This window comes from Gymnoscopelus microlampas (assembly GCF_963454915.1).
Source record: "Gymnoscopelus microlampas genome assembly, chromosome: 15".
Lineage (NCBI taxonomy): Eukaryota > Metazoa > Chordata > Actinopteri > Myctophiformes > Myctophidae > Gymnoscopelus > Gymnoscopelus microlampas.
In genome coordinates this window covers 18,081,265-18,108,890 of record NC_139952.1, presented here as the reverse complement: position 1 = coordinate 18,108,890, position 27,626 = coordinate 18,081,265, and the positions used below count along the sequence as shown (strand labels likewise).

The following is a 27,626-nucleotide window of genomic DNA, read 5'->3' as shown; positions in this document are numbered from 1 at the left end:
AAGCTGACATTCAGTAATTGAGTTTGATATACATTATATTGTATTATATGACAGTTGTGACTTTTCAGAGCTGCCCTTGATATTTCCAATATAGGACACTGGATCGATATCTGGACTGACTATTCACTGGCAAAGAAAGGGATTACTAACAAAGTACTTGTTAAATGCCAGCCTTACGTACTGAAGTCTGTAACCCTAGACAAGGCTACATGTGCATCAACATATCAAAACATCTACTTTAGATTGTGTCTGGATGCCATAGACACATTCTAATTGGTTTCTGTTTAGATTTGAATTCCATGATCCAAATGTATAGTACCTATTACCTCCCCCAAGAAGCTTATGTATTGACATTTCTTGATGGGCGTGTCAAATCTGCTGTGCATATTCATCATGCTCCAAAGAGGAAGACACCCTATAGGTTTTGGTGACACCATCAGGCCAAACTTACCAATGAGCAAAGTGGGAGATTTTTAGGCCTTGGTGGAGGCCTGAACTCTATTGGGTGCATTTTTGTTATTAATTTAGACCGTCATTGCTTATGCGACGTCATGTTTGTTTTCCTGTAACATGTTTCAAGCCTGTGTAGATTTGCTGCAGACTGTTGTCTAGCATTTTGTTTAGACTGAGCCCCATGCCTGCCTGTGTCATCGTCACCAAATATATTATGTACACTTTTCAAATTGAATGAACACTGACTTCAGTACTATAAAGTTTATCAATGACGTGGCTGATTAGAAGTTGCTTTAGGCAGGTAAAAAGTACATTTTTACAAGATATATCCCACTCCTTGGGCTGAAAATATGATCTCTCCTTCACTGCCAATTCATCCCGATTAATGGCAAAAGATTTCAAGGTCATATAACCTGAGTAGACAGAAATATTTGACTGGAGGTAGACAGGTACACTGTCACTGAACTCGGTCTTTAGTGCTGCTCAGTCCTCAAAGTAGCATGTTTCTAATGTATCGACTGGGACAGGCTGCAAACACCCTTTCATGTGAATAACCTTATTTCTATTTTAACATGTTAGAAGCCTTTTCTCAAAAGCTGTTCCCAGCACAGCTGTGGTTGATGTCATTTATTAAAGGTGAAATGTCCACAGAACCCCCCCCCCCTCTTATAGACAATAGACCACAGGTCAGCTGTGGCTGCTTTCTGGTCTAGTCTGGAGTGTTCACACATTTGAGCATTCATTCTATTGTATTCTTGTATTCTCATTGACTTGCCAGTTGTCCAATTCCACCATGGACTATGATGTTTGCTCAGTGACCAGGCATTCTTGCTCTTCCTCTCTCACTCCTCTTCCTGCAGCTCCTGCAACCTGTTCTCTCTCCCTCTCCTCCTGCTCATGTAGGGAGTTCTGACCTGTGGTTTTCCCATGCTGCTCCTTGAGGTGGCGCCTCAAGGCTGGCTTGTGGGCGAAGCGCGCATGGCAGTAGGCGCAGTGGTGCGGGCGCTCGCCACTGTGCAGGTTCATGTGGTCGATCAGCGTGGACTTCTGGGTGAAGGTCTTGTAGCAGAGGGGGCACTGGTGGGACTTCCCGGCTCCACGGTGGACAGCCATGTGTCGGGTGAGGTTGGCGGAGTGGTGGAAGTGTTTGCCACAGCAGGGGCAAGAGTACAGCATGTGGGTGGAGCGGGAGTGTATGGCGAGGGAGCTCACAGAAGGGAATGTCATCCCACAGTGCTCGCAGATAACAGGCCCTGAAACGCTGGAGGTGGACCCCACCACCGGCACAGACTCATCCCCTCCCTCGTCTGTGGGAACCCCACCCAGTCCAGAACTCCCCTCTCCAGCGTTACTGGACTCATCCAAGGGGTACTGTCCCATACCGTTTGTAGCTATGGGGGTGACTTCCTCTCCCTGAGCCTCCCCCATACTGAAGTCCATCTGTGGGAGGTCGACCGACAGGTAATTACCTGTCTTTAGCCCCTCTTGGCTGTAGTCCAACCCGAAGCCACCTCCAATCCCGGAGGTGGCTAGGTACCACAGATCCTGGTGGTGAGCAACGCCTTGAGGCCTCCTCTCCTGGGACGCGACCCACTTCCTCCTCTTGAATCCCCTCCCCCTGCCTCTCCCCCGGCCAACTTTAGGCTCAGACAGTCTACGCCTGAAGGCACGAAGCCCTTCCATTGCGAATCCCCCCCTTGACAGACTCCCGTTATTAATATCATGTTCTGAGGGATTCAAGCCACATTCACCCCCTCCAACTAAGACACCATCTGTATCTGAGTAACAAGCACCCTGAGGCCCGTCCGAGGGACCTCCTCTGTCCTCTCCTGGGTCTCTCCTGTTATCTGCTCTCTGCTCCTCAGGGAGGTACACGGTGTACACGTCATAGTCCTCCTGTCTGGACTGCTCCTCCTCATCTGATCCATTCACCTGGAACAGCATTTGTCATGAAGATGAGTGTGGGGGCTGAATATCCTCCTGATTCATGTCTTTGTTATAATAGTACAAGTCACTAAAATAAGCATATATAAAGTGTGTGATTTGAAAGCTATATAGGTTCCTGCTGCGTTCTAAAATAAATCCTGTTAATGACTACATTTTAGAATTTACCAGCTTCCTGGCACAGTTCCCAACCTTGCTGTCACACATATTCACACACTTACCTTAATCGTTGTGTCATCCAGCAAGGGACTAGTACACTTGTCAGCGTTATCCTCTGCATCCTGGGAACATACTACAGGGCTGTGCGGCTGCACAGAGTGTGGATGGCCAACAGGGGGTGCACTGCCACTAACGATTGCTGGGCGGGACTGGCTCTCTTCTGTCTTCACCTGGAAGGTGAAATGTAAAATAACAGACACTTGTCATAACATTTGTCGAGTGAATTGTGGTGACAAGCTTGTTTCTGGACTAGAACCAAAACAAGGATTAGACAGAGTTATGCCTTGTGTGAAATTAGGGCTAGGGCATTATTACATTATCATAGTAACAATCACACTGAAGAAAAGGCAACCCTCACAATTTGTACAAAAACGGAATACAATACATATCAATACACACTTTTCCGCTGTCTTCCATCATTCGCTCTATGCATCTGTAGCAAACCTTTACCATTTAGTCAGATAGTGTTAAGTGACTGACCCGTGGTGGATTGGATGTCCTTGGTTGCATGTACTTTTTCAGGGCTCCTCTGCACCGCTCAACAATATGTTCCATCTGCAGGTAGCTGGCCGCTGTCAGGTAGTTGACTATCTCCTCAGGGTTGAACTGCAGCACACCAGTGTAGCAGGACTGGAGTAAGTCACAAACCACTGTGGAGCTATGCAGCATTGACACCTGTATATGTGTACACATGTGAGGAAAAACATTAATTTTAAGAGGTAGAGGTATAAGACAAATGTCCATGGTCTGGCTGCATTATCTTAAGTAGTCTACTCTACATCAACGCTTGACCAATGTCACTGGGTGTGTCCTGTCTGGCTGGCTGACAGACAGGTATGCTTGGGATTCCTCATGGAAAGCCAATTTATTTCTCAGAGGCTGGTATGTGTTAAAATGATAAAATACTCTTTTCAGATTTTGTTCAACAAATATTAGGGATGCTGTTAACATGTGACTGATGAGCCCTGGTTCATCGCTGAGTAGAATATAAAGTACATAATAAACTGCTCAAAAAAAGTTCGGAAACTTAACTTCGGTCAATTATATCTCCACTTTAATAAAACCAATTGGTATTGTGTGTTATATCATTTTTACCGTTGATTAGTCACCTTTACAAGGAGGTACAGCTTGTAAGGATCGGGCATTCGTGGAATGAGCAACACAGCTAAACGTGTGGGTAGCGCCTCCAAAAAATGTGCCAAAATCACCCAATATGTTTCTGTTGGTAATCGCTCTTGTTTTGAGCAACCTGCCAGCACACACCTGCTGAGAGGTGTGTGCCAGTAGTCACAGGTGTGTGACTGCCTCACAGGTGAGTGACTGGCACCTGAACATGGGTTTTGCAACTTTGTTAAGTTGGAGTGTGTATGCTCCAAGCAGCAACACTGCCCCCATGGAAAGATGCCACGTTTGTCCCTTCAGGATGAGGCCTGTGCAATAGGGCAAGTGAATCAGAGTGACAGCATTATTTGGTGTCAGCCCAGGTACCATTTGCAAACGTAGGACCAGGTTCTGTGAGACTGGTGAAGTCAACAAGGAAGACAACAACCCAAGACCCCTTGCTTAACTGAGGAACCATAGATTTACAGGCCAGATTTGCACAACGGAACCAAAGACAGATGTCAAAGTTGCAGGACCCATGCTCAGGTGCCAGTCACACCTGTGACTGGCACACACCTGCCTGACAATGGTACCAGGGCTGACATCAAATAATGCGTAATCTGCGTAACAGAACACCAGCTTCACTTGCCCTATTGCACGGGCCTTATCCTGAAGGGACAAACGTGGCATCTTTCCATGGGGGCAGTGTTGCTGCTTGGAGCATACACACTCCAACTCAACAAAGTTGCAGAACCCATGTTCAGGTGCCAGTCACTCACCTGTGAGGCAGTCACACACCTGTGACTACTGGCACACACCTCTCAGCAGGTGTGTGCTGACAGGTTGCTCAAAACAAGAGTGATTACCAACAGAAGCATATTGGGTGATTTTGGCAATTTTTTTGGAGGCGCTACCCACACGTTTAGCTGTGTTGCTCATTCCACGAATGCACGATCCTTACAAGCTGTACCTCGTTGTAAAGGTGACTAATCAACGATAATAATGATATAAAACACAATACCAATTGGTATTATTAAAGGGGAGATATAATTGGCCGAAGTTAAGTTTCCGAACTTTTTTTGAGCAGTTTAGTTGCATTCAACCTAAAGCCTGAGTTAGACGCGCAACGACACTGGCACTCAACCATAAATCACGCTTAACATGAAGCAGTTCCTCAACATGTATGAGGGAGATGGTGACTGAGAGGGCGCCATTCTGAGTGAGAGAGGGGAGAGTTGTATGAGAGTGTTTGATTGTGCAAGGATAAGCAGCAAATAACGTATGCATATATTATGCATATGTAGTGATTCGCACCGAGCTGGGATCGAACCCCACTCACCCACCGTGCCAATAGAGCTAAGATCGATTGGCAGAGCTGTGAGCTGGGGCGCCACACATATAATAACATATTATATCATGCCCACCTGTAGCTTAGAAGAAGGGTTTAGGAGGAACTGGTCCCTTAGGAAGGGTGAGCAGGCAGCCAGCACCACCTTATGACCTCTGAACGTCTGATTGTCACTGGCGACAATGGTGACATCACAGAAATGCTGATGGGACCTCAGTGAATTCATGTGATTCAGGGTCGTGTCCCCATGGCCAGGCAAGCGGAAGCACAGCATCTCCATCTTGTGTCTTTGTGACTACAGGGACAAGAAACAGGTGTAGCAAGTTGGCCGCAGTATAGGAAAAAAAACACATAATATAGCCTAATGTCCTAATTAGCATATCTATCTTTTTTTAATATAAATTCTATATATTGTATTCATACATAGTATAAGAACTAAGAAAGATTCGTAAACGACCATGGTGGTAGTGAGTAGTGAATACATTAGTAATAACATCAGCAAGCAAGCTAGCTAACTAACACACATGAACATTATAACCTGATCTGACGTGTGGGTTTGAGGGCTAGTTATCGAGGAGTAACCTAGTAATAATGATGTTAAATAATATCTCCAAAGTTAAGTGATTCATTACAACTGAATAAAAATAGATCTCAAACACGCGGCTGACAGACTGCTGGACTGGGTCTTTCCATCCATGCTGAGGACTAGCCCCAACAACACAGTCATATAATATTCCTTCTGTGCTGCTGCTATGGCCCCAAGCGATCTACAAGTACAAGCTCCACGGTGAGCTTGTAGATCGGCTATTTTCGGCGCGCAGCACTGCGTTACTTGGCCCAACGCTAGCAAGGCAAGCTAGCTGTTTTTCCTTTGCTAATATGGGACAAGAACCATCACATGTTAGTTATAGTCACTCACTCACCAGTGCGGTGAACACTCCTTTTTGATGTTGTCTTTTAAAATGTCTCGTCAGCCTTCAATCTTTAAAAACACCGCGACGTTGCGTGGCTGTTAAAAGCGGAACATCCTATAATACATTACACACACACACACACACACACACCTATGTATCTGTTTACTTCTGGCCCTACTGGTTTGGTTTGCCTTCCGTCATAATAACACACACACACACACACACACACACACACACACACACACACACGACCAATCCGCTGCCGTCAAACTGACTCGGAATCGGTTTAGTGAGCAGAGTCCTGCCACGGTCCAACGGTCCGCTGAAAAAAACATCAGCAGAACTGACTCCTGATCTGTGGTAACCACTGACCAGTGTTGCCAGATTGTGTGAAAGAAATAAGCAACCAGGTCTATGAAAACAAGCCCCAAAGAAGCGACTGTAGGGGCGGGCCACATGAGCCCTTTAAACATTGGCGATCTGAAAATAGCCTCACAACGCGTCACATCGCTTGTAGATTGGCTATTTAAAAAAAAAAAAAACTTGAAACATTTTTTTGCAAAATGGAACATCTTTGAAACATTTGAAACACAAATCTGGTACGGGGGTCCGCGGGGTGGTCCGCAGAACAAATACATATTCATTATGGGGGGGGGGGGGTCTTTGACATGAAAATATTTGAGAACCACTGGTTTAAACAACATTAGGAAACAAGCCCAAATAAGCAACTACACTAAATAAGCCCAAAAAAAAACGCAACCCGCCACGCCACAACTACCAATATTTACAAGCAACTTTACAGAAAAACGAGCCCAAAGTAACTTATAATAAGCGAACGTGGCAACGCTGTCTGTGCCAACCGCTTTCCGCAGTACTCGTGGGAAGCATGGTTCGTATTTGCTGCTCGGTGCTTAGATCCGGTTTAAAGCCCGCCTAGCCTACCTGTATCCGGTAATTTCCACCCAGATGTACATTCACACACAGTTTGTTTCCGTATTCGCTCCAGACCGGATATGCAAACTGCAAAGTGAATTAAGTCCACAGTCTTCCATCTGCGATTTCACGATCAAAGGGGGGCGGGGCCCACCAAAGCCCACGTTGATCACGTGTCATTACGTCGACGCTCATTGGAGAAACATGTCGGCATCCGAGACAACGACAAAGGTAGCACATCTTAATGCATCTTATAATGGAATGTAAAGTACATTAAGTGGATAATAATCCACCACCCGCGGCCTTTAATATCACAGCAGGAACACGGCAAGCGAATGGCAGCCTGTGGCTCATTGCAAGACATGTGAACACTTTATTCTCTATGAATAGGCGATTTAAATCTTCTAGCTCGGAAGCGAGCTATGCTACAACCGCTAGCCTCTTAACGCAAAGATGTGTTGAATGAGTGAACAAAAGGACAGGATTTTGCCTTACAATTCTGCGATTGTTTTGTGTGCAGAAGCATGTGGGGTTGTAAACAGTGCTATCTTATAACATGGCAAAAAAATGGAATATTTGCAGTTCTATAATGTGTTTTTATCATGCAGGGGCAAGGATTGAAACAACACTTTAAGCATTTAATTAACTCTGCCTAAGGCCAGACCGCACCAATGCAACTCCTTGCAACAAAACAGTTTTAAGGCCAGTCCACTCCAATCAATGCAACTCACTCATTGCAACTGCCTTTTGGGATAATGGTTGCAAGGAGTTGCATTGGTCCAATGCAACTCCTTGCAACCATTATCCCCAAAGGCTGTTGCTGGTGTTGTTGTGGATTAGCCTTAAAAGTTCAAACTGTTTTGTTGCAAGGAGTTGCATTGGTGCGGTCTGGCCTTAAGATTGTACAGATGTGACTAAATGTCCATGCAAGCCCATGTAGTTACATTTGTTAAAATGTCAGTTGAAATGGATACATTAATGCTGGGGTTTTATAGTTTACTATTCTTCACCCAGCCATGCCTACTGCTAAATGGATGGCTTCTTTGTTGGTTATACCATTCCTGCCTGATGCATGCTTGTTTTCATCTGTAAGGAGCCTCCTGATGGAAATTCATTGGAGTTTCAGGCAGACCTGATAGCTAGTCCAGGAAAAGCGAAGGAAGGTATGTATGTATGTATGTATGTATGTATGTATGTATGTATGTATGTATGTATGTATGTATGTCTAACGCACAACATATCCTCAGTTGACTGACAAGTAGAGATATGTTGGTTTATAGGTGTGTTCCTGTGTATTAGCTTTTCAATGAGCTGTGGACGTTTATTATATTCTACGTATTGCAGGTTACCCCAACACAGTTTCCAAGGAGACGCATCACATGGGCGGGCTCGCATCGCTGTCACTGTTTCAGCAGCCTGGTAAAGATGCTGTTAAAGCCGGAGAGGAGGGTGAGAAACCGCTGTCTCCTGCTGACCCAAAACCAGGCAAAGCCGTTGCAGGTGAGATTTCAGTCCATACAGGTTCCATAAATGGCTATGAAGCACAAATACCATCAGTAGATGGGAGATCGTGTGGCTGTAGGTTTGGCTATCTTCATTCCCTTAGTCTCTCTCTCTCTCGTGTGTCTTATTTTATGTAAAATAGAAACATCGTGTAGTGTCTGCACACTGGATCATGTTCCCATAGTGCATTTATTTAAGTGCCACGAAGGTGATGTTTTGAGTGTCTGCTGTCTAAGGAAGAGAGGGTATCCTCGAAATGTCACCTTGGTCTTAATCAAATATAAATATATATTTAATAATATGAGCCAGTGTGTGTTTCTGTTTTAAATGTGTTTTTTTCTGGCCAACACCTGGGATTATTTGTTTGTTTTTGTTTGGACAGGGTTTGTTTTGTCAATTTTACTTATTTTATGTAATCCATGGTCCTCTTGAATCTCTTCTGTCCCCTTCTTACAGGACATACAGCCAAGCCCCTTCCATCCCTTCCATCAACATCGTCCTCCTTGCTGTCCTCTCCCTCCACTTCCTCAGCGTTGTCCCCTGTCCGAGCCAAGATGAGTGTCTCTGGTCCAGGTAGCAGCAAATTACAGTTGCCACCTGCACCTCTCTCCTCTTCTTCAGGTTCCTCCACTCCCCCACATAAGATCCACCGGGCCCGTAAGACCATGAATAGACCACCTCCAATGCAGGTAAGCCCGTTCTTAGATTATTTACTAAGGGGTCAGTGTTTAGTAAAGGTCTGTGTCCACAGAAAGCGTTATTTTTGAGAGAAGGAACACTGTGGATATCATGTCACATATAACGTTTATTGATGCCCGCAACTTTCGAACCTATCAACCGTTGCTGTGCTTGAACGTCCTGTCATCTGCTTTATTAGTACAAATACTGTAGCTAAACAACGTAAACATGGACTACTCATGGTTGTGATAACGATTTAAGATTGGGTTGTAAATTACCGGGTTGTCTGATAAAATCAGGGGGATCAAATCCCCGGCACTCCTCTCTAAAACTTGAACTATTGTCTGCTCGAAATGCCCAGACTGCTCCGGAAACAAAACGCTGGTCAACTCACGGAGAGTGCTGCAACGTGATGCTCAGGCGCTGGGAAGAGGAGCGCACCAATGCGTCTTTACTCTTTACCATAGAAGTGCATGGCAGATGGGCACTGCCAGCTCAAAAACTGCTTACTGTGTGAACACAGCCCTTAACAGTGTTTAAACGCTGGATATTGTTATTGCCACCAGTGATAATGTTTTGTAACTGTAAATTGACATTTGATATGACTTTGTGCCATACATAAGAGTTCATATTTCATCATGTTTGCATCATCCTGGAACATTTAAAAATGCAATTAATTAACGAATGAATTGATCTAATCAACCTGACACTTTCTCTCCATGGCTGAAAACAAGAAGTTTTGTAGATTTATTTTTGTTGTTCATTTCTGAATTGTCTGCTTTTCTACTTGATTCACTAAATACATGAATTACAGATAAGTCGTGTTGAAGCACCGCCGCCGATTGTACCCGTCATTCCATCAGGGCCTTCTGCATGCCTTTCCTCAGACAGTGAAATAGGTGAGTGGCAAAATATATAATATACATAAATGTAATTGTAATGTTTTAAGGTGTAATGTTTATGTGGTTGTACATTCATACATAAATTCCTATTTGGTACACTTTATATTGTATCGTTGAGGTTTATGTTCTTTGCTTGTATTATCATCATCACAGTGTCTCTGTTTCCTAACAGCAGCAAAAAGGAGAAAATTGGGCATGTTATCTGACAGCACACCTGAGAAAACAGAGAAAGTTCCAGACAGAGCACTGAAGGTAATGTCAGCTTGGCAATGAATGAGTGATTGGGAATAATGCCAGTGACACAATTCAGTATGATTAGTTTCGTTTCAAAACAAGATGTTTGTGTAGTGTTAGTGTAAGAGATGCATATACCGGTGTAAGTGATCGCTCGCTAATAATAGAGAATTATCTACCTCCTGTTCCATTTGAGCTTATGAGCACATTTGCTTCTTGTTTGTGATTTATTACAAACCCCAGGCAGAAAATATTTTCTGCAAGGAGGTGGTGCCTATTACCAAGGCAACGCCAGTGAAGAGCAATAGTTGGCAGGGGAACTTGGAGGAGAAGACAGCTGAGCAATGTCAGATCTTCAGTTCTCAAGTTAGAGATTCAGCTCCCAAGGTTATAAGCTTTGATTGGTTTACTCTCCTTTGATCGTTATCACTCATATACAATAGAAAAGCACTGGTGCACTTTGTACAATTGAATGCTTAAGTATCACATGATTGTTTTATGAATGCAACTATTTATTATGTTGGTGGTATATAAGTCAACTATAGCTGCTGCATCTCTTCTTTGTTTAAAATTTTACAGCCTGAAGATGGCGGGGTTGAAGCAAGGCTGCGTGCTAACGAGACAGAGGAGTCGGTGAACATGGAAGATGTGGTGAGTTGCATGTCAGTTGCATGTTTCCTTAATGAATGACAGTATTATAGCTGCACTTAACCCTTTAAGACCTGAAGCCGATTCTACATGTCTCCTAAATCCCAACAGTTTTCTGAAAAACGTATGTTTCTATATCAGCGGTGCTCAAACATTTTCATGTCAAGGACCCCCAAAATGATAAGTATATAGTATAAGCAAAGATTTGAGTAAAAAATATTCGCTTAAAAAAATATGTATATTCAGAGATTTGCACACATTTTCATGATTAAAAAAAAATAGCAGATCTACAAGCTCGTAGCGCGGCACTCGGTGCCGCGCTATGAGCTTGTATATCTGCTATTTTTGAATAGCCAAAGTGTCAAATAAAGCTTTTTAGCTCAAATCTAAAAATGACACAGTTCCAGGTCTTAATGGGTTAAATTGTCTTAAATTGGCACTGCATTGGTCTGCACCAGTCCGGAATATGTAGTTTTCGTTAATAAAGTGAATGGGCAAACAGTTGCCGAAGATAGCGTTCTACAAACTCAACAAGTCACGATGCATTGTGAGCTTGGGTGAGATGACAGATTTAGCCCATTCTTCCTTCGGTTGCTGTTTTGTTTTTGTTTGCACTGTTTTGTATGAAGGCTCACTCACTAAATTCTTACATAATTAATTACCACAGCAACCAATGCAGATAGGTTGACGATGTGTGAATACACAAATCCGACGTGAGCACTTACAAATAACAGGGCCAAATACAGACCCCTGGGGGACCCTGGTCAATTAAGTACTGTTCATTGGGTTTAAGTGGTTAATCTACAGAAGTCAGGATGAAAGAAGCCCCTCCTGTTAAAAAAAATATAAGGAATATAAATGCACAAATGAAGTTTGCCAGACAAAACTATGCTGAGCAGCAGTTGTGAGACTGTGTGCTCTGGACAGATTTGAACTTGGGTCCGCAGGACTCGCAAGGAGCATGTGGTTAGTGCAATAACTGGCTTTGCACCAGGACACACATTGAATAGATCAGTCGGTAGTGTTGACATGAGGATTAGGTTTTCATAAATATGTTGGTAAAATTGAAAGAAGTTTCATGGGGGTACTTATTTTTCACAGAAGTGGTTTTACGTTTACAAGGGAAATTGTGTGAAGTCAAGGTTTAAGATTGGTCTTTGAGAAAAAGTATTTTCTGCATGAAGCTTTATTGGATTTAAACCAACCAGCATCTCCTTTACAGAGGACAGAGTCTGATGCACAGAGCCAGGGCCAAGGTAAAACTGGGACCAGCGAGTTGCCGGGGGCGCAGACACGGGATGAGAGAGACGCAGTTGATAGGGTGGAGACAATTGGTGGTGAGTGAGGCAATAGAAGTATGGCGCACTCACAGGTCTGGGAAACTGAAATCTGTAATTTGTTTACAAATGACTTGATTTAATATTTGGTCGTTAACCGTGTAGTTTGTAAATATGGTGAGCAAATCTTAATCCAGCTGTGAAGTTGGGAAAGTGTCTTAAAATCTAGGGTAAAAAGTAACTTCTAATTCAAATACAGACACAATACGAAACACAATTACGGTGAAACAGGTACGATGCTTGCCATCAGGCCTGATGAAGTAAGACTTGGGACCACCAATAATATTGAGGGGAGTTGGGGAAGAAAATATATTGATTTCAGTTACATGTAATCAACTAACAAATTACTATGTGATTAAAAAGAAAAAGTCTTGAGTCGTGACTTTAGAATTGACACTAAAGACTTGACATAAGACATAAGAAGTCAACAGCTCAATGTGCGACCAGCCGACCACATAGTCACATAGTTCGATTTCCATGAGACACCATTTTCAATTGATGTTCTATGATTATAGACTGTAAAAAGAGTTCAATCTACAGAGTGAACAGAAGATTGATGGTACAGGGCGATCATATTCTACGTACTTTCTTTTTAAATACACAATTAAAGACACACACATTTCACATGTTTTGACTAAAGCTTGAATTTCAGATAAACAGTGTAGCTGACTGGCAATTGACTAGTGTTACATGGCTTGTTTGGTAGTGGTTGAGATAAAACAAAATCAAAGTATACAATTGAATAGCTCTGCATTCTGCATTGCATTTCTTTTTATATATTTACATACTATATATGGATATGTAGATAGATACAGAATATAGATATAAATATTATCTTTTTAGATGCTTAGCAGGCCATTGGGTTATACAGCTATAAGATATCACATATATGAACACACCCTGCCAGTCCACTTCTGCATTTTTGAACATAATTGCAGGAAAACTTAACAGAAATGCTAACAAGGCATGCATTTTAATCCACATTCCCAGACGCTTTAACATTATTATTGTAAAGTTGTGTAGTGATATAAATTAGCTTTTGTATTTCAGTGAATTCAGAGGCTGCATTGTATTTAGTTTAATTTGGTATACTATGTTCTGGCTGTAGAAGTAACAGAAACAGCGGCTGCCTCAGGAAGGCCCAGTGAGTACACAGAGATCCCCTTGGGTGCTCTAGACATCGCTGCTGCAGACAGTCTGACACTCTCTCCTAATCACGGTAGGTGTATGCATTTTAAGATTGGACTGATGCTGCGTTCAACCTAGCGGCGACAAAGCAACAAGCTACAAGTCATTTTCAATGGAAGCCAGCGACACAAAGGCTGCAAACTGACGCCCGACACTTCAGGACGGGCGTGACACACTACAAAAAAACATTTGAGCTGGCATCAACTTTCTTCAGTGACGCAGTGAAGCGTCAATCAATATCTTCAATCAAGTCAATCTTATGTTTTTGTTTCACCATTTCCACTTCCCTTCTCTCTCCCCGTAATTCCTGCTCCGTTCCGCAGAAGGAAGAAAAACTAATTCTTGCCGTTAACCAGTTCCCTGTGCTATTTACCCCTACCCTTTTCATTTACACATTTACACTCAAACAGCAAATAGGCAGCAATGTAGCTGTCCACACTTGATTGTTTTGTAGCTTCATCACTGCTAGTGTGAACGCAGCATGAAACCCTAAGCTTAAATGTTTTTTATTGTGTGGGTCGGGGTATTTATATGTCATCTCATCTCAGGCCTTTTCATGTCACTTATTGCGTATACCCTCAAACTATATGCAATTAGTATTCTTCTTTGATAATGTAATGAGATGTTTCACATTGAATGGAGTTAGATCTAATCTAGTCTTCTATGTGTCTGTAGAAGGAAGTGATGTAGGGGAGACAGACCGGCTGGAGGAGCTGCCTCTGTGCAGCTGCAGGATGGAGGCACCCCGTGTCGACAGCACCGGTCAACACATCACCAGGCAATGCATGGCCACTGAGAGCATCAATGGGGAGGTGTGTCAGTATTATCGATTGTGTTAGGTTATATACAGTATTATATGCATGCGTGCTTGAATCCTAATAACCTGCAAGTAATGTATTCTAGTGTTTCTATTAATTGAACACCAATCGCAACCACCCAAATCACCATCATTTTCTTCTGCGTTGTCTCTCAGCTGAGAGGTTGTACCAACTCAACTGTGAAAGGGGAGACCATGCGGCCGTCCAGTCGTGTTCCGCTCATGCTGCTCTGCGACAACCATCGTTCACACATGGTCAAACACCACTGCTGCCCTGGATGTGGATTCTTCTGCCTTGCAGTAAGGCTTTTCTTTTTACGCCATATCCTTTTGTCATTAAAATGTAAGACTTCCATGGTGTTGCTGAGCATTCAAGTATACTGTACTTGATGTGTCTGCATTGCATAAATGGCCATTTCCTTTTCAATCGCTGAACATGAATGTCCCGCCTTTCACAATTTTTACTACACAGTAAGTTAACTCACACGTCCTTTCTATCTCTCTGTCTGTCTCATCCTCATTTCCTCTCTCATCCTCATTTACTCTCTCCCTTCATTCAGGGCACCTTCCTGGAGTGTTGCCCTGACCAGCGCATCGCTCACCGCTTCCATCGCGGCTGCGTGACGGTGCTAGGCGGCAGCCGCAGCAGAGCAAACGGCGGCGGCATGCTCTTCTGCCCCCACTGCGGCGAGGACGCCTCCGAGGCGCAGGAGGTCACCATCCCCTCCTCCGCCGCTACGGTCGTCACCATGACGGCCTCCTCCACCACCACTCCTTCCCTTCCTCCCCGTGTCCCGTTGAACTTGACACCGTCCCTCACAGCCTCCACGGGAGGCATGAAGAATGGAAAGAGGCCAGAGGGCCCTGTCAGGTAAAGAAAGGGGATGGAGAAATCCCCCAGAAATCTCTTAAGGTTTGTCAAATGTGTACCTCTCAGAGGAAAGTCAATTAACTTAAATTAAATTAACTTAAAAATTGCAAACATGTAATTAGTTGATTTGAAGTTCAATAGAAAATGTATACTAATTTTAACATACCTGAATGCTGCATAAGGTGTAGCAGGATTATTGCATTACAGATTAAGTATGATTGTGGCATAAGAGAGGGGTCAATGGGGGATGAAAGGGGAATGAATACGGTGATTGTTAGTTAACACATTGAGTGCCAAAAACGGTCCGGACCGTTTTTCATAATCCAAACAAGGTGTGCCAAAAACGGTTATGGACATTTTTGGGGAAAAAATATGAAAAAAAAAAAAAAAAAAAAAAAAAACTTTTTTTTTTTCTTCTTCACAGCACCAGGAGAAATCATTTTACGAAGATTTAGACTCCAATCCACTTCCTGGTTAACTTATGACTTCAAAAGCCTGTATCTCGGCTCCTGTGTACTTTTTGTTTTTACGATGTATTTTCGACTATTTTCAACTGGCTGCAACTATGGAACGGATTACTGAATGTTTTTAATCTTTTTCCCCGGATTGTACGAGACCTCTATGTGTGTAATGAGGGGATCACCGTGAGGACGGTGATCACTGAAAATGTTTTGTGACTACTTGAAAAAGGTCCAAAAATGGTTAAAATTCCAGGCACTGGAGGTACCCTGTTTTGAAAAAACCCTGGCACTCAATGTGTTAAGTGTGTTTACCTTGCGCTGCATTGTTAGATTCAGCTTGAATGAAGCCCTATAACTCCTAACCATGTTCTTTTCCATCTCTTCTCTCAGTGCACGTATGCGTAGTCATGGTGTGGTGATACGAGAAGCGGAGCAGCAGCAGCAGACCCAGCCTGTGGCCTCAGCAGGGCCCATGGGCACTGTCCCCTCAGCGGAGGAGGGAGTGGACAGCGTGGGGCCCTCCCTGTGTCTGCCCAACGGGAAACACATCTGCCCAAGTGCACTTCCTCCTGGACCCAGCAGGGCAGCGCTACAGAAAGCCATTCTCACACAGGACAGTGAGAGGTGGGGTTTTGAATTGGAGTTGTATTGGTAGATTGATAACTGAGGCTTCTAGTTTGATGGCGGTAACTTTAATGTTTATTGGCAGTGTGATTGATTGGTTTGGAATTTTGACAACACGGCAGTGAAATCTGTCCGAGGCGATATTAACAGAATAAAAAGGTGAGCACACAACAAGAACACAGGCTTTTATTGCATTTGATATCGCCATTCTATTTTTCGTTCTGCACCCTGTACTGTCTACGTACGTGGTTCTCTAAATAAAGGGGCAGTAGGATATAATAATGTTTGCCGGTTATATCCACGACGACAGTTCATGCCCACAGTTCTATGGAATCTTGGTGCCAACAGGATATTTCGCAAGTGCCTGTGTGTAACTATGGGAGAACGTGTAGGTATCGTACAAGTCCACCCTCAAACTAGAATCCTGAAAGTCTAATCTGATTTCATCAAACGGATTAAAGCTGAGGTGTTAGATATTGGTTGTGGTATATCTGCTGATACATACAGATTCTACTTCAATGAGATATTGTACAATTTAGCTGTCATTATTTGAGAATGTAAGAACACCAATTCATTCCCCCTTTTTTTTCACGATTATCCAGGAGAAAGAAATTAAGGTTCCATCCCCGCCAACTCTACCCTGCTGCTAAGCAAGGCGAGGTGCAGAGAGTTCTGCTCATGCTGAGTGAGTTTTACATCAACCTTGTGTACTTTTTCTCATATTTAATCAAACTGTCAGCTGTGCGTGTTCACTGACACTGACTATAAAAAAGTGCATAGTGCTTAAAACTGACTTTGCGTGTTCCAGTGGAAGGCATAGATGCCACCTACCAGCCTGACTCCCAGAACAGACGCTCTGCTCTCCATGCTGCTGCTCAGAGAGGCCTGTTGGAGGTCTGTTACATGCTGGTACAGGTGAGAGATCTTCACTATACGTTGTTGTCCTTTTTCCAAGAAGAATGAGAACACTGCAATTTTTTCTTTGCTTCTTTATTTCCAAGATTGTTGAATGAAGTGAGATGAGAGGAAAAAAAGGGAAGGATAACAGAATGGATTCAGGCCCTTTCCTTATTGTACGCAAGCAGTTTCATAAGCAGTCTTTTTCGACAAAAGTGCTTTCATATTGGGTATTTTTCTCGAAGCTGGGTTGTAGAAATCTCTCTACAAATCTATTTAAAAAATATTGTATAATTTTTAGTCTTGCTGGTGGCAGGGCAATGTTGGCTAGTCTGTCTGTTTACTTCAAAACAATACACCTTGGAATGTTCTGTGCGACTTCATGCTCTCCAAAGGCCGGTCCTGCTTACTCTCGTGACACCATGCTCTTTACTCTAGTGCCATCCAAAATGTTGATTGCACACGACACCAGCTCCTATTGTGAGATATCTACAAATGTAATTGGGGGCAGATGTCTTGAAACTTGCCAAGTGCAGTGCATTCATGCTCCACAGAAGTTGGAATCTGCTGATTCCAACTTCCAACATCTCTCCTCTAGCATCACCCTAGCCAAAAGTTAAGATATCTCAAAATCTAAAGGAAACATTGCCATGAAACCTGCATGCATTCATGCTCCCTGGAGGATGAACTTCAACCATTTGGCCCCATGGCCCATCACCCTCATGCTATAATGGTAACTCTGCACACAATTAATTATAATCTTATAATCATATTGCAGAACGAACCCTACAGAGTTGGGTGAGCCGATGGCTTTTTCTCTAGTGCCCTTAGTTGTATGTACAATACAGTAAGGAACAGCACATCCTTTAGGAGTTTCTCCTAATCTTGTTTTTACTCTCTGTATATTGATTTTAGGCATTGTACTCTTATAGCGGCAGTAGAGTGCAGGAGTAAATATCATATCTTGGTTGGTATGCACAGGCAGGTGCTAAATTGGATGCCCAAGACAAAGCCATGAGGACCCCTCTGTTGGAGGCGATCATCAACAACTTTGTGGATGTGACCCGCTACCTGATCCAGAGTGGTGCCTGCGTCTATCATACTGTGAGTGTCTATAAAACTTAAATTAAAGCTACAATCCATGATCCATCACATTAATGTCGTTATTGCACTCTTCAGAAGGAGAGAGTAATTCCGACCAAACTACAATAAAGATTGGAGCACATCTAGTGTCCAATCCATCTGCTTCAAATAACTATTCATCATTGTCAACCCGGAGGTGTCCTACCCCACACCACGGTCAACATTTCTCAATGGAAGAATAAGGATCACAATGATCCCTCTGATCACTGCAGATGTGCTAGTTGTATTAACCCATTTAAACCTGTTAGTTACACCTATACATTGTTATACCGTGTATGCTGGGAACGCCTCTGTGTGATTTTAGTTGATGCTATATATTTATATGAACATCATTTGTAAATAAAAATCAGAAGTCTTTCAGAAAACCAAGGCGTTTTTAGAATCAACCTCTGGTTTAAATGAGTTAACATAATCTACCATACAGATTGACTTGATTTAATTGATTAACATTATCACTGGTAGAACTGAAAATATTGTGCTATTTTACTCCGGTGTTCTACAAAGAAAAAAACATTTTTTTTGGTGTAGCTGTCACATACTATCAGTCTTTGATCTTCTAGTTTGAGGGTCGTAAACTTTGATGTCTATCGGCAGTGCTATTGACCAGCTCCAGCAGTGAACTTCATAAATCACTTTGTAAACACAGCCAGAGGTGATAATCACGACCTTTCTAGTTTGCTGTGTGTTAACAGTTACCACTGTGTGCTCCATGTCTCTTCCCTTCATTTCTTCATGGTCACCAGGAGGATGACGGGTACACTGGTCTCCATCACGCAGCCAAGTTGGGAAACCTGGGCATTGTTAAAATGCTACTGGAGACAGGGCAAGTGGATATCAATGCACAGGTGAGATGAGTCAGACCAACCTGCTAAAGTGTGTGTGTGTGTGTGTGTGTGTCGTGTGACGTGTGTGTGACGTGTGTAACTATTTTTTGAATTTCAGTGTAATTGATTCCTGTAGACCACAATTCCTGTAAAGACCTTTCTGTTTGGCGCTGCATTTTAGTTAGGGTTGTTTTTTCTGCTCTTTAATTTTAGTCACTTCTTTTTTTGTTTTCTTTGTATTCATTCCATTCAAATGTCTTCTTATAATTTGCCTCAGCTCCTCTATGTGGTCCCATTTCAACAATAATTGACAACCCAATGACATGACTGCATTGATTTTTTGCTCTTGAACATGAGTTCTCTGACTTCAGTGCTTACTTATTTACTTATAGTCAGGGGTGCACATAACTTTTTCGGTCTGGTACGCAGAAGAGCACCTGGACATGTGACTTGGTGCGCATGGCGCCCGTCCCGTTTTGTCAACCGGGGGGGGGGGGTTCAGCACGGTGCCCACCGGACAGTTTTGTCAACGGGGGGGGGGAGAAAAAAAGGACGCTCTGCTTCTAAATTCCGCCGATTTTCGCCGTTTTTTTTTCTCACGCTGTTAGATAAAGCCCCCAAGGTTGGTGCCCTGTGCTGCTGCGCTGATTTTATCCGCCAGATTGGGACGTTCACGGCATATTTTGCACCATTACGGTGCGTTCATCATCGGTGACGAGTGCCTCTAACAACCGCTGCTGCACGCAGCCAGCGAGGCGACGCGAGTCATATCTCTCCCCCTGTACCTAATGGCTGTACATGGGGCCGACGGGTGCTTTAGAGTGATTGTGTGAGTGTGGCTTCAGGAAGTAAATTCCTAGCCTCGATCTCCAGGCTTTTATTTTTTAGTTTTGCTAAAAAATAAAAGCTTGGAAATTCCTGTCCCAGCTGTTGGTGCGCAAAAGCGCCTCGCGTCGCCTGATGTGGTGCGCATTTTTTATTTTGGGTGCGCATGCGCACCTGCGCACCAGTTATGTGCACCCCTGCTTATAGTAGAGATTTTGCCCATTAGGGAATTTAACTCCCGACTGTGTGTTTTGAAATTGCCATCTCAGGACACTGGAGGCTGGACGCCGATCATCTGGGCTGCAGAACACAAACATTTGGATATCATCAGAGCACTGCTGAACCGAGGAGCTGATGTTACAATCAAGGATAAGGTCAGTCACTGACCAGTACAATGCTGCCCATTGATGGATGGTGTATCAATTCTGGGGAGGAAGCAAAACACACTGCGCTGCCTTTATTTGATGTTACATACATTGTTTTGTTTTATTTTTTATCATTTGTTCTTGGTAATATGACTCTACTACCACCACCACTGGATCTTACCTGATTCTTTGTCAACCCGAAGATGATCTGTAACATTCTACGTACATAGAGGAACGACTTCATAATGACTTCCTGCAGTTCTCTTAACCACTTAAACCCTTTAGACGTAGTAAACTGGACCTGAGTTTGCTCTGTACTTGTACCACGGCATTCCATCTAAACCAAGTCTCTTAACCAAACATACATCTACAAGCTGTGAGCTTGTAGATCGCCTAATATGGATGCTGGGGTTCAAGTGGTTAATGCCCAGGAAGTCTCTCCTCATAACTGATTATTATTATTTTTGTATATATACATATATCGTCTCTGTCAGGTGGAAACCTCATATGTTACAACTGTTAATTTTCAGGATTCAAATTCAAAAATGGCAAAAGTAGCAGATCTACAAGCTCAAAACTTTCGAGCTTGTGGATCTGGTACTTGATGCTCTTGTGTGACGCTGTAGGGTGATCACGTAGGGCATTCATTTACGGGAAAAAAATCAAAACGTTTGAATATGGAGATGGGAGGTTTCTGCCCGACAGCAACGATATATTTCTCCCTCCATCCTGCTTCCCTCCAGGAAACGAACGTGTGTCTCCACTGGGCGTCGTTTGCTGGGAGTGTGGATATAGCTGAGCTGGTGTTGAACGCCGGCTGCTCCCTGGCCTCAGTCAACATGCATGGAGACACGCCCCTCCACATCGCTGCTAGAGAGGGCTTCCTGGAATGTGTTACGTGAGTGGCTCCTCGCAGGCCCTATTTTCTAGTTGACTTTGGGGTATTTTTTAACCCATTAAGACCTGAGGCGATCCTTTTTTTTTTATGATTCAATGTTTATTCATTTATACACAAAAAGTAGAATGTAAACAAAAGGAGAATGTTAAACACCAGAAGCAGACATACAAATAGACAACAAATGCAACAAAAAAAAAATACAACCAATACAATACAATAAATCAAATTAAAAAGAACAAACAAAAAAACAATGCCAAATGATCCTGGGTATTTCCTTTACATACATTATATTCAATGTAAAAGGGGAAAAAAAAAGAATAACAGTATGTTGCGCTACCACCACATCTCAAGTCCTGTTGTTAGCAATATACATTATATAGCCTCCCCACTTACGGATGTATTTATCCAATCTGTCAGACCTCCTATAGGTTATGACCTGAGGCGATTCTTAAAGATATTTTCTAAATCCTAAAATGTTTTCAAGATTTTTCAAAAATAGCAGATCTACAAGCTCATAGCGCGGCACTCGGTGCCGCGCTATGAGCTTGTATATCTGCTATTTTTGAACAGCCAAAGAAATCTAAAGTGACGCAGATACGTTCCAGGTCTTAATGGGTTAAATGATTTAGCATTTTGCTTTTGAATTTCTTTTTCAATCGCAAAATAGCATCTAGTAGTAATATTGGCCCCAGGCCTTGGGGATTTACTTGTCACAGTACATTTTGCACATACGTGAAATTTGTCCTCTGCATTTTACCCATCCTATAACAACTAGGAGCAGTCATATGTGGCGCTCAGGGAGCTATTTAAGTTAAGAGTCTTGCTCAGGGACACACATCGACACATTGCTAGCCTGGCCTGGAATCGTACCTGGGACACCAGGGCCTCTGGCTCCCCCAGGCGGGCTCACTAACCACTCAGCTAAGGCCGCCCCGTTTACAACGTTTATAATTATGCATCTACAAGCTCACAACGTGTCACAGTGAGAGCTTGTAGATTGACTATGTTTGCTATTTTTGTGCAACACTGTTGTATGATGAAGTATGAAATAAGGCTTATGTGGTTAATTAGACTAATCAATTTAGTTTATTATAAAAAGTAAATGTTTTTTTCTTTTCTTCCTCAATTCGTTGATATATTTAAAAAAAAATCACTAATTGGCAAAAACGTGTTCTTGATTATTTGACTAATAGGGAAACTAATAATAACAGAATAATCGCTAAGAAGATAATCGATAGTTGCAGCCCTAATTCAGGCTCATAAATATTGTCCACAGAGATAGGGCAAAGTGAGTTTTGTTGCTCAATGTTTATCCTCAACTGACTGACCAAAGGACAAATATGGGTCAAGTTTTTGTGAGGTTTTCATTGTTCATTCACTCTACACTTTTGATTCGTTCATTGTCGTACCTCTTAATAAAACTCAAATGTATTTGCTCTGGTTTCAAGGTTATTCCTCTCCAGAGGGGCAGACATTGACATCATGAACCGGGAAGGAGACACAGCCCTCACCCTGGCTCGACCAGACACGCCTGTCTGGGTGGCACTCCAAATCAACAGGAAGCTGCGAAGGGGGGTAGCCAATCGGATACTTCGAACAGAGAGAATCATTTGCAGGTAGGTCATTACATTACTTACTGGCCATGATATTTGGTGCAAAGTGTACCAGTATTTTATCAAGCAACCACATTTCTAGACTAGAATACGACCTCCTAATGCGCTCTGGCTACCTGACAGCAGACATAAAAGAGGAATGTTTGCCATGATGTGTCAAGTGTGTTTTGAACTGCTACTTCCTGGCCTACATTTGTTTTTATGTTGTGGAATGCTGCTTTTTGTTCTGATGTTTGACTCGGTTAGTTTATTTGAACAATTTTCCTCCTCTGTTCCAGTGACATAGCACAGGGATATGAGAACGTCCCCATCCCTTGTGTCAATGCAGTGGACGATGAAGGCTGCCCCTCAGACTACAAATATGTGTCGGAGAACTGTGAAACTTCAGCAATGAACATAGATCGCAACATCACACACTTGCAGGTATTTAGATGTCAAATGCTCTCTCTCGCACTCCCTGATTCTTTACCTCTATCTGTTTGTTTTTCCCCACACTCTCTCTTTTGATGTCCAGGACACACACACCAGGTGGTGTATTTTTTTATGAAGCAATACAGCTCTCACTCTGTCTTCTCTTCCCACAGCATTGTAGCTGTACAGATGACTGCTCATCTAGTAACTGTCTATGTGGACAGCTCAGTATCCGCTGCTGGTATGACAAGGTGAATGAAAACTGCCATATAATCAGAATATTTGATACATTTTATACAGGGAGGTTCATTTTACTTTGGTGCATCTGGCAAGGGTGGGAACTGGGGAGCCAGGTGGGGAAGGTGATGTCTGTCGCTACACCAATGACTCTTACAGGTTGGTCAGGCGCCTGTTTACTGAGAGCTGATCTGGCCTCACCTGCGCCGTCCCTAAGACCAACCAGTAGGGGGCAGTACCAACCAGGGAGGGACTACAATACAAAGGGACTTGGGAATTGACAGAATTACTAAATTGGGAGAAAATATTAAAATGATTGAAAAGAAAGGGAAATTAATCTCAGTTTTTGTTCTCTCTCTCTCTCACCAGGATCAGCGGTTGCTTCAAGAGTTCAACAAGATTGAACCCCCGCTCATATTTGAATGTAATCTGGCGTGTGCCTGCTACCGGACATGCAAGAACAGAGTTGTCCAGGCAGGCATCAAGTAAGAATCTGGCTATCTAGTACAGCCCAAATGAAAGCACCATTGGCCAAACAAATAGAGAGACAGTGTTGCACTGAACTACATTGTTCAAGGCAAGACTACAACTTGGTCATATTGTGAAACTTTTTGTGTCCCTTCTTGCTTAATTTGCTTTTAAATTTTTCCTTTTTTTTCCTGGGCTCTTCAATCTATCTATAAACTCACAATTTCCCGTGTTCTCCATTCAGAGTTCGTCTGCAGCTCTATAGAACAGAGAAGATGGGCTGGGGAGTAAGAGCCTTACAGGACATTCCCCAAGGCAGCTTCATTTGCGAGTAAGTGTGTGTACGTGTACGTGTATATGTGTGATGCGTATACGCACATAAGTAAGTACATGTCTATTAGTTTGTCATGCATTAGTGCTAAAGTAAATGTGTTCTAATATACTGATTATGCAATCACACATCATTACGCATGCAGTACAGAAATTCTTTATTTTAAGACAAAGCTGTTGGGCTATATACATTTTTTTCTTATGTTGCTCCTTTATGTTGAAATATAAAAAATATAATGCTGACGTGTTCTTTGGCTACATTGTTAAATGCATTGATGTATTGATTTTTTTTATTCTTTTTTTTTAAACAAATCTTTAAAAAAAACTGTAATCATTCCTGACTTTCTGGCCAGCAACTTAAAAATTCTAGCATGACCTCTGATACTGTACATACAGTATATACATGCATACATGCAGTATATGTATGGGTTCATAATATACATATACTCTTCTGTCAAGCTAATGTTCAGTCATAGTGAATTATTATTTATGTAATTATTACTGTTTGATTCACTCTTTTTACACAGATATGTGGGGGAGCTAATCTCTGATGCAGAAGCTGATGTGAGAGAAGATGACTCCTACCTGTTTGATCTGGACAACAAGGTAAGCAATAGCAACTTCAGCCCCCTTCCTTTACTACAGGGGCCCACAAATGTTTTTGCACCAAGAACCACTTTCATATAGTCAACATTTTAGTCAAAATTTGCTTTTTGAAGGGAGATAATGCGCGATATCCACTGACAGCGAAGCTATGTGATCGTTCCTGTTTGACTTGAATGCAGCCACTTTATCTGCCAACTTGAACAGTCGGTGTGGCCATTAAGTATGGTTGTGAATATTTATAGCTCCAAAGCCTCCCGTGTTATTAATACATCACATGAACATGTACATCACACTGAGTGTAGACTTGGAAATGATGATGAATCTCACTTTCCAGCTGTTATACTGTATTTGTTCATTGTACTTGAGCACAGACTGCAAAGAGAGGAAATGTGCTGGGTTGGGAGAATTTAATCTCTGACATACCTTGCAGCCTTGCATGTTAATATTAACATTAAACTCCTTGTTTAGATGCTGGATTGACTGGAAGGCTGTCATGCACAATGCATTGCAATGTGTTGTAACTACTGTCTATTGTTTTCTTAAGTACCCAAAACAAATAAGTAGTGAGAGGTGGTAGCTAGAGACTGGCCTGAGGGCAGCTGTTCTACAGATGCATAATTGTTGTGAATATTATATATAAAATAAAATCCTTTCCATGTGGTCTGGTGGTTTCAGATGTTTTCACATGAGACAGAAAATTAATTCTACGCTGCAGCTGTCAATAAATAATGCACTCCCATTCAGAGCTACTGGCTGTGTGGGTGTGCCGTTTATTAACTTTATTCAGAGGCTGTTTCTGTTTGGTCTGTCACTTCTAGGATGGGGAGGTGTACTGTATCGATGCCCGCTACTATGGCAACATCAGCCGCTTCATCAACCACCTGTGTGACCCCAACCTCATTCCAGTGCGAGTGTTTATGCTGCACCAGGACTTGAGGTTTCCCCGCATCGCCTTCTTCAGCTCTAGGGATATCCTCACTGGACAGGAGCTAGGGTAAGAAAGCACTGGAGTCTACTACAGTCAAGTTTTGTGAATACACCCTTTCTCTTCTTAAGAGCATCCCTGGCTAATAAAAGAAATAAAATATTTAAGGTGTTTTTAATTTTCAATTTAGTTATAGAGTGCTTATAGAAGGCTTATTAGCAAGGGATCCTTTTAACATTTACTTGTCCACATGTTTGCTAAGCAAGAAAGATGATAAGGCACATGAAAAAAAGAATGGTTTCGCGGGGACAAATACATCGAAATACTGTATGTATATACTGTATACGTACACCACCAGGTATTTATGTTGAATATGACACCTTATTTGTTTTCTTCATCAGGTTTGACTATGGTGATCGCTTTTGGGACATCAAGAGCAAATATTTCACCTGTCAATGTAACTCAGAGAAATGTAAACACTCGGCTGAGGCCATCGCCTTGGAGCAGAGCAGGCTCGCTCGGCTGGAAGCCTGCCCAGAAGGAGGACCTGATCTTGGGATGACCATGCTAGGAAGCTCTTAGGCCTTGATGGACCCTTGGTCTGAAACATTTTCAGTTTTACATACACAAAGGACCATATTGGAAATAAACTGTTGGGGTGTATTGTGTCATCCTGACATGTTGTCTTTTGTCAATATATTTCTTTTTTTATTACTATGTGGTGAATTCAGTCAATCAAATCACTGTCACACTAAAGGATTTCTTTAAACTGTTGCATTGGATCATAGTCCTTACAAGTTTTGTTCCTCTTTATATGATATTTTGTACTATACAGTATGTGTTTACTGTAATGTCAACATTCTCTTTTGCCATAAGAAATAAATTATATGCACTAGGAATCAGCTGTGGAATTTCAATGGTACTCATTGACAACTGTGCCAAGAGACGGTTCATGTCGACAGGATAATATGGGAATAGGTCAAACTGAAGAGTGGACTTGAGGGCAGCATTCATATCTGAACATGTTTCTGTAAGCTTTGTTGTTGAACATTTATGTACTGTATTTGTTTTGTTTAGCACATATTCAATTTAATAAATTTGTTTATGCTTTTTAGAAATATCGGTCCGAATTTGTCATTCTGATTTGAGAATCAAATAATTGCCCATATCTATCTTTGTGGTGCTTTCCACTAGATAAAATAAGTAATACTTTAATGCCTCCAAAGGGAAATTTGTGATGAACTGTCCTGCAGTTCCGTTGAAGATAAAAGCTATACAGCAACATCTCAGCAACAAATAGCTTTTATGTAACTGCTTGCACACTTCTGACAATGGTGCCATATTACACAACCCTCATGGCCTACATCTTACATTACCTGTTACTGTTGTAGTGACATTATTGTAAAACCCCCATGGCCAACAACCTAATTACTGTACCTGGTTGGCACAGCAGCAATTCCCAACCCGTGGGGCCCACTTGCAAAGATATTGCAAGTGGGCCCTCAAATCTACAGTATTTCAATGATAAACTGTGTCTCCGCACTAAACCAAGTATGACTATCATCATCTGAGAACTAAATAATGAAAAATACAATAGGCTAAATACAGTAAAGAGGATGGTGTAACTTTTTATATTTGCACAGATATCAATGACATGTATGCCTGGCCTGGTTCAAGCCCATATGTTTTACAGTCATAGCTTACAGTATATTAGGTCTGACACGTCTACTCATTGGTGTTGATTTTAGAATTGGTGCAAGCCTCAATTTACTTGCCATTGAAATAACCTATGCAATGGCCTCATTTGGCCTCAAAAATAATACTCAAAGCTTTATCAAAGCTTTGATTTCTCATTTATTTTAGATCAACGTGGGGTCCGGGGACCCCTAATCGGACCTTGAGGTGGTTC

At 42.4% G+C, this 27,626-nt stretch overlaps 2 protein-coding genes across 6 annotated transcripts; one reads left to right on the top strand and one right to left on the bottom strand.

Annotated features, from left to right (window-relative positions):
• Positions 1–699: 699 nt before the first annotated feature.
• Positions 700–6,192, bottom strand: LOC311061558 (uncharacterized protein). 2 transcript variants are annotated; one of them, XM_084080223.1, is made up of 5 exons: positions 6,130–6,192; positions 5,142–5,360; positions 3,097–3,291; positions 2,619–2,786; positions 700–2,385 (listed from the first exon to the last, which is right to left on the bottom strand). In XM_084080223.1, exons 2-5 carry the CDS (start codon positions 5,343–5,345, stop codon positions 1,252–1,254), a joined length of 1,701 nt encoding a protein of 566 aa, XP_083936349.1. In that variant the 5' UTR covers positions 5,346–5,360; positions 6,130–6,192; the 3' UTR covers positions 700–1,251. The 2 variants fall into 2 exon arrangements, with proteins under 2 accessions (XP_083936349.1, XP_083936348.1); XM_084080222.1 differs by having other exon boundaries at positions 5,989–6,186.
• A 922-nt stretch (positions 6,193–7,114) lies between these two features.
• On the top strand, positions 7,115–26,791 carry ehmt2 (euchromatic histone-lysine N-methyltransferase 2). 4 transcript variants are annotated; one of them, XM_084080752.1, is made up of 28 exons: positions 7,115–7,143; positions 8,006–8,075; positions 8,257–8,412; positions 8,872–9,104; positions 9,908–9,992; positions 10,171–10,247; positions 10,473–10,616; positions 10,809–10,880; positions 12,100–12,214; positions 13,323–13,433; positions 14,078–14,214; positions 14,376–14,519; positions 14,780–15,090; positions 15,942–16,175; positions 16,778–16,860; positions 16,984–17,090; positions 18,054–18,176; positions 18,959–19,060; positions 20,134–20,238; positions 20,973–21,127; positions 22,576–22,743; positions 23,019–23,163; positions 23,325–23,402; positions 23,758–23,873; positions 24,101–24,187; positions 24,714–24,792; positions 25,611–25,786; positions 26,119–26,791. In XM_084080752.1, exons 1-28 carry the CDS (start codon positions 7,117–7,119, stop codon positions 26,297–26,299), a joined length of 3,621 nt encoding a protein of 1,206 aa, XP_083936878.1. In that variant the 5' UTR covers positions 7,115–7,116; the 3' UTR covers positions 26,300–26,791. The 4 variants fall into 4 exon arrangements, with proteins under 4 accessions (XP_083936878.1, XP_083936877.1, XP_083936880.1 ...); XM_084080751.1 differs by having other exon boundaries at positions 10,168–10,247; XM_084080754.1 differs by lacking the exon at positions 10,473–10,616.
• The last annotated feature ends 835 nt before the right edge of the window (positions 26,792–27,626 follow it).

Excerpts from the sequence above, each read along its gene's own strand:
- LOC311061558 (XM_084080223.1), bottom strand. The coding sequence starts at position 5,345 with ATGGAGATGCTGTGCTTCCGCTTGCCTGGCCATGGGGACACGACCCTG. Across the intron at positions 3,292-5,141 it reads ACCCTTCTTCTAAGCTACAG|GTGTCAATGCTGCATAGCTC; the intron begins GTGGGCATGATA and ends ACACATATACAG. Across the intron at positions 2,787-3,096 it reads GGACATCCAATCCACCACGG|GTGAAGACAGAAGAGAGCCA; the intron begins GTCAGTCACTTA and ends TTCACCTTCCAG.
- ehmt2 (XM_084080751.1), top strand. The coding sequence starts at position 7,117 with ATGTCGGCATCCGAGACAACGACAAAG. Across the intron at positions 13,434-14,077 it reads GACACTCTCTCCTAATCACG|AAGGAAGTGATGTAGGGGAG; the intron begins GTAGGTGTATGC and ends ATGTGTCTGTAG. Across the intron at positions 24,793-25,610 it reads TGTTTGATCTGGACAACAAG|GATGGGGAGGTGTACTGTAT; the intron begins GTAAGCAATAGC and ends TGTCACTTCTAG.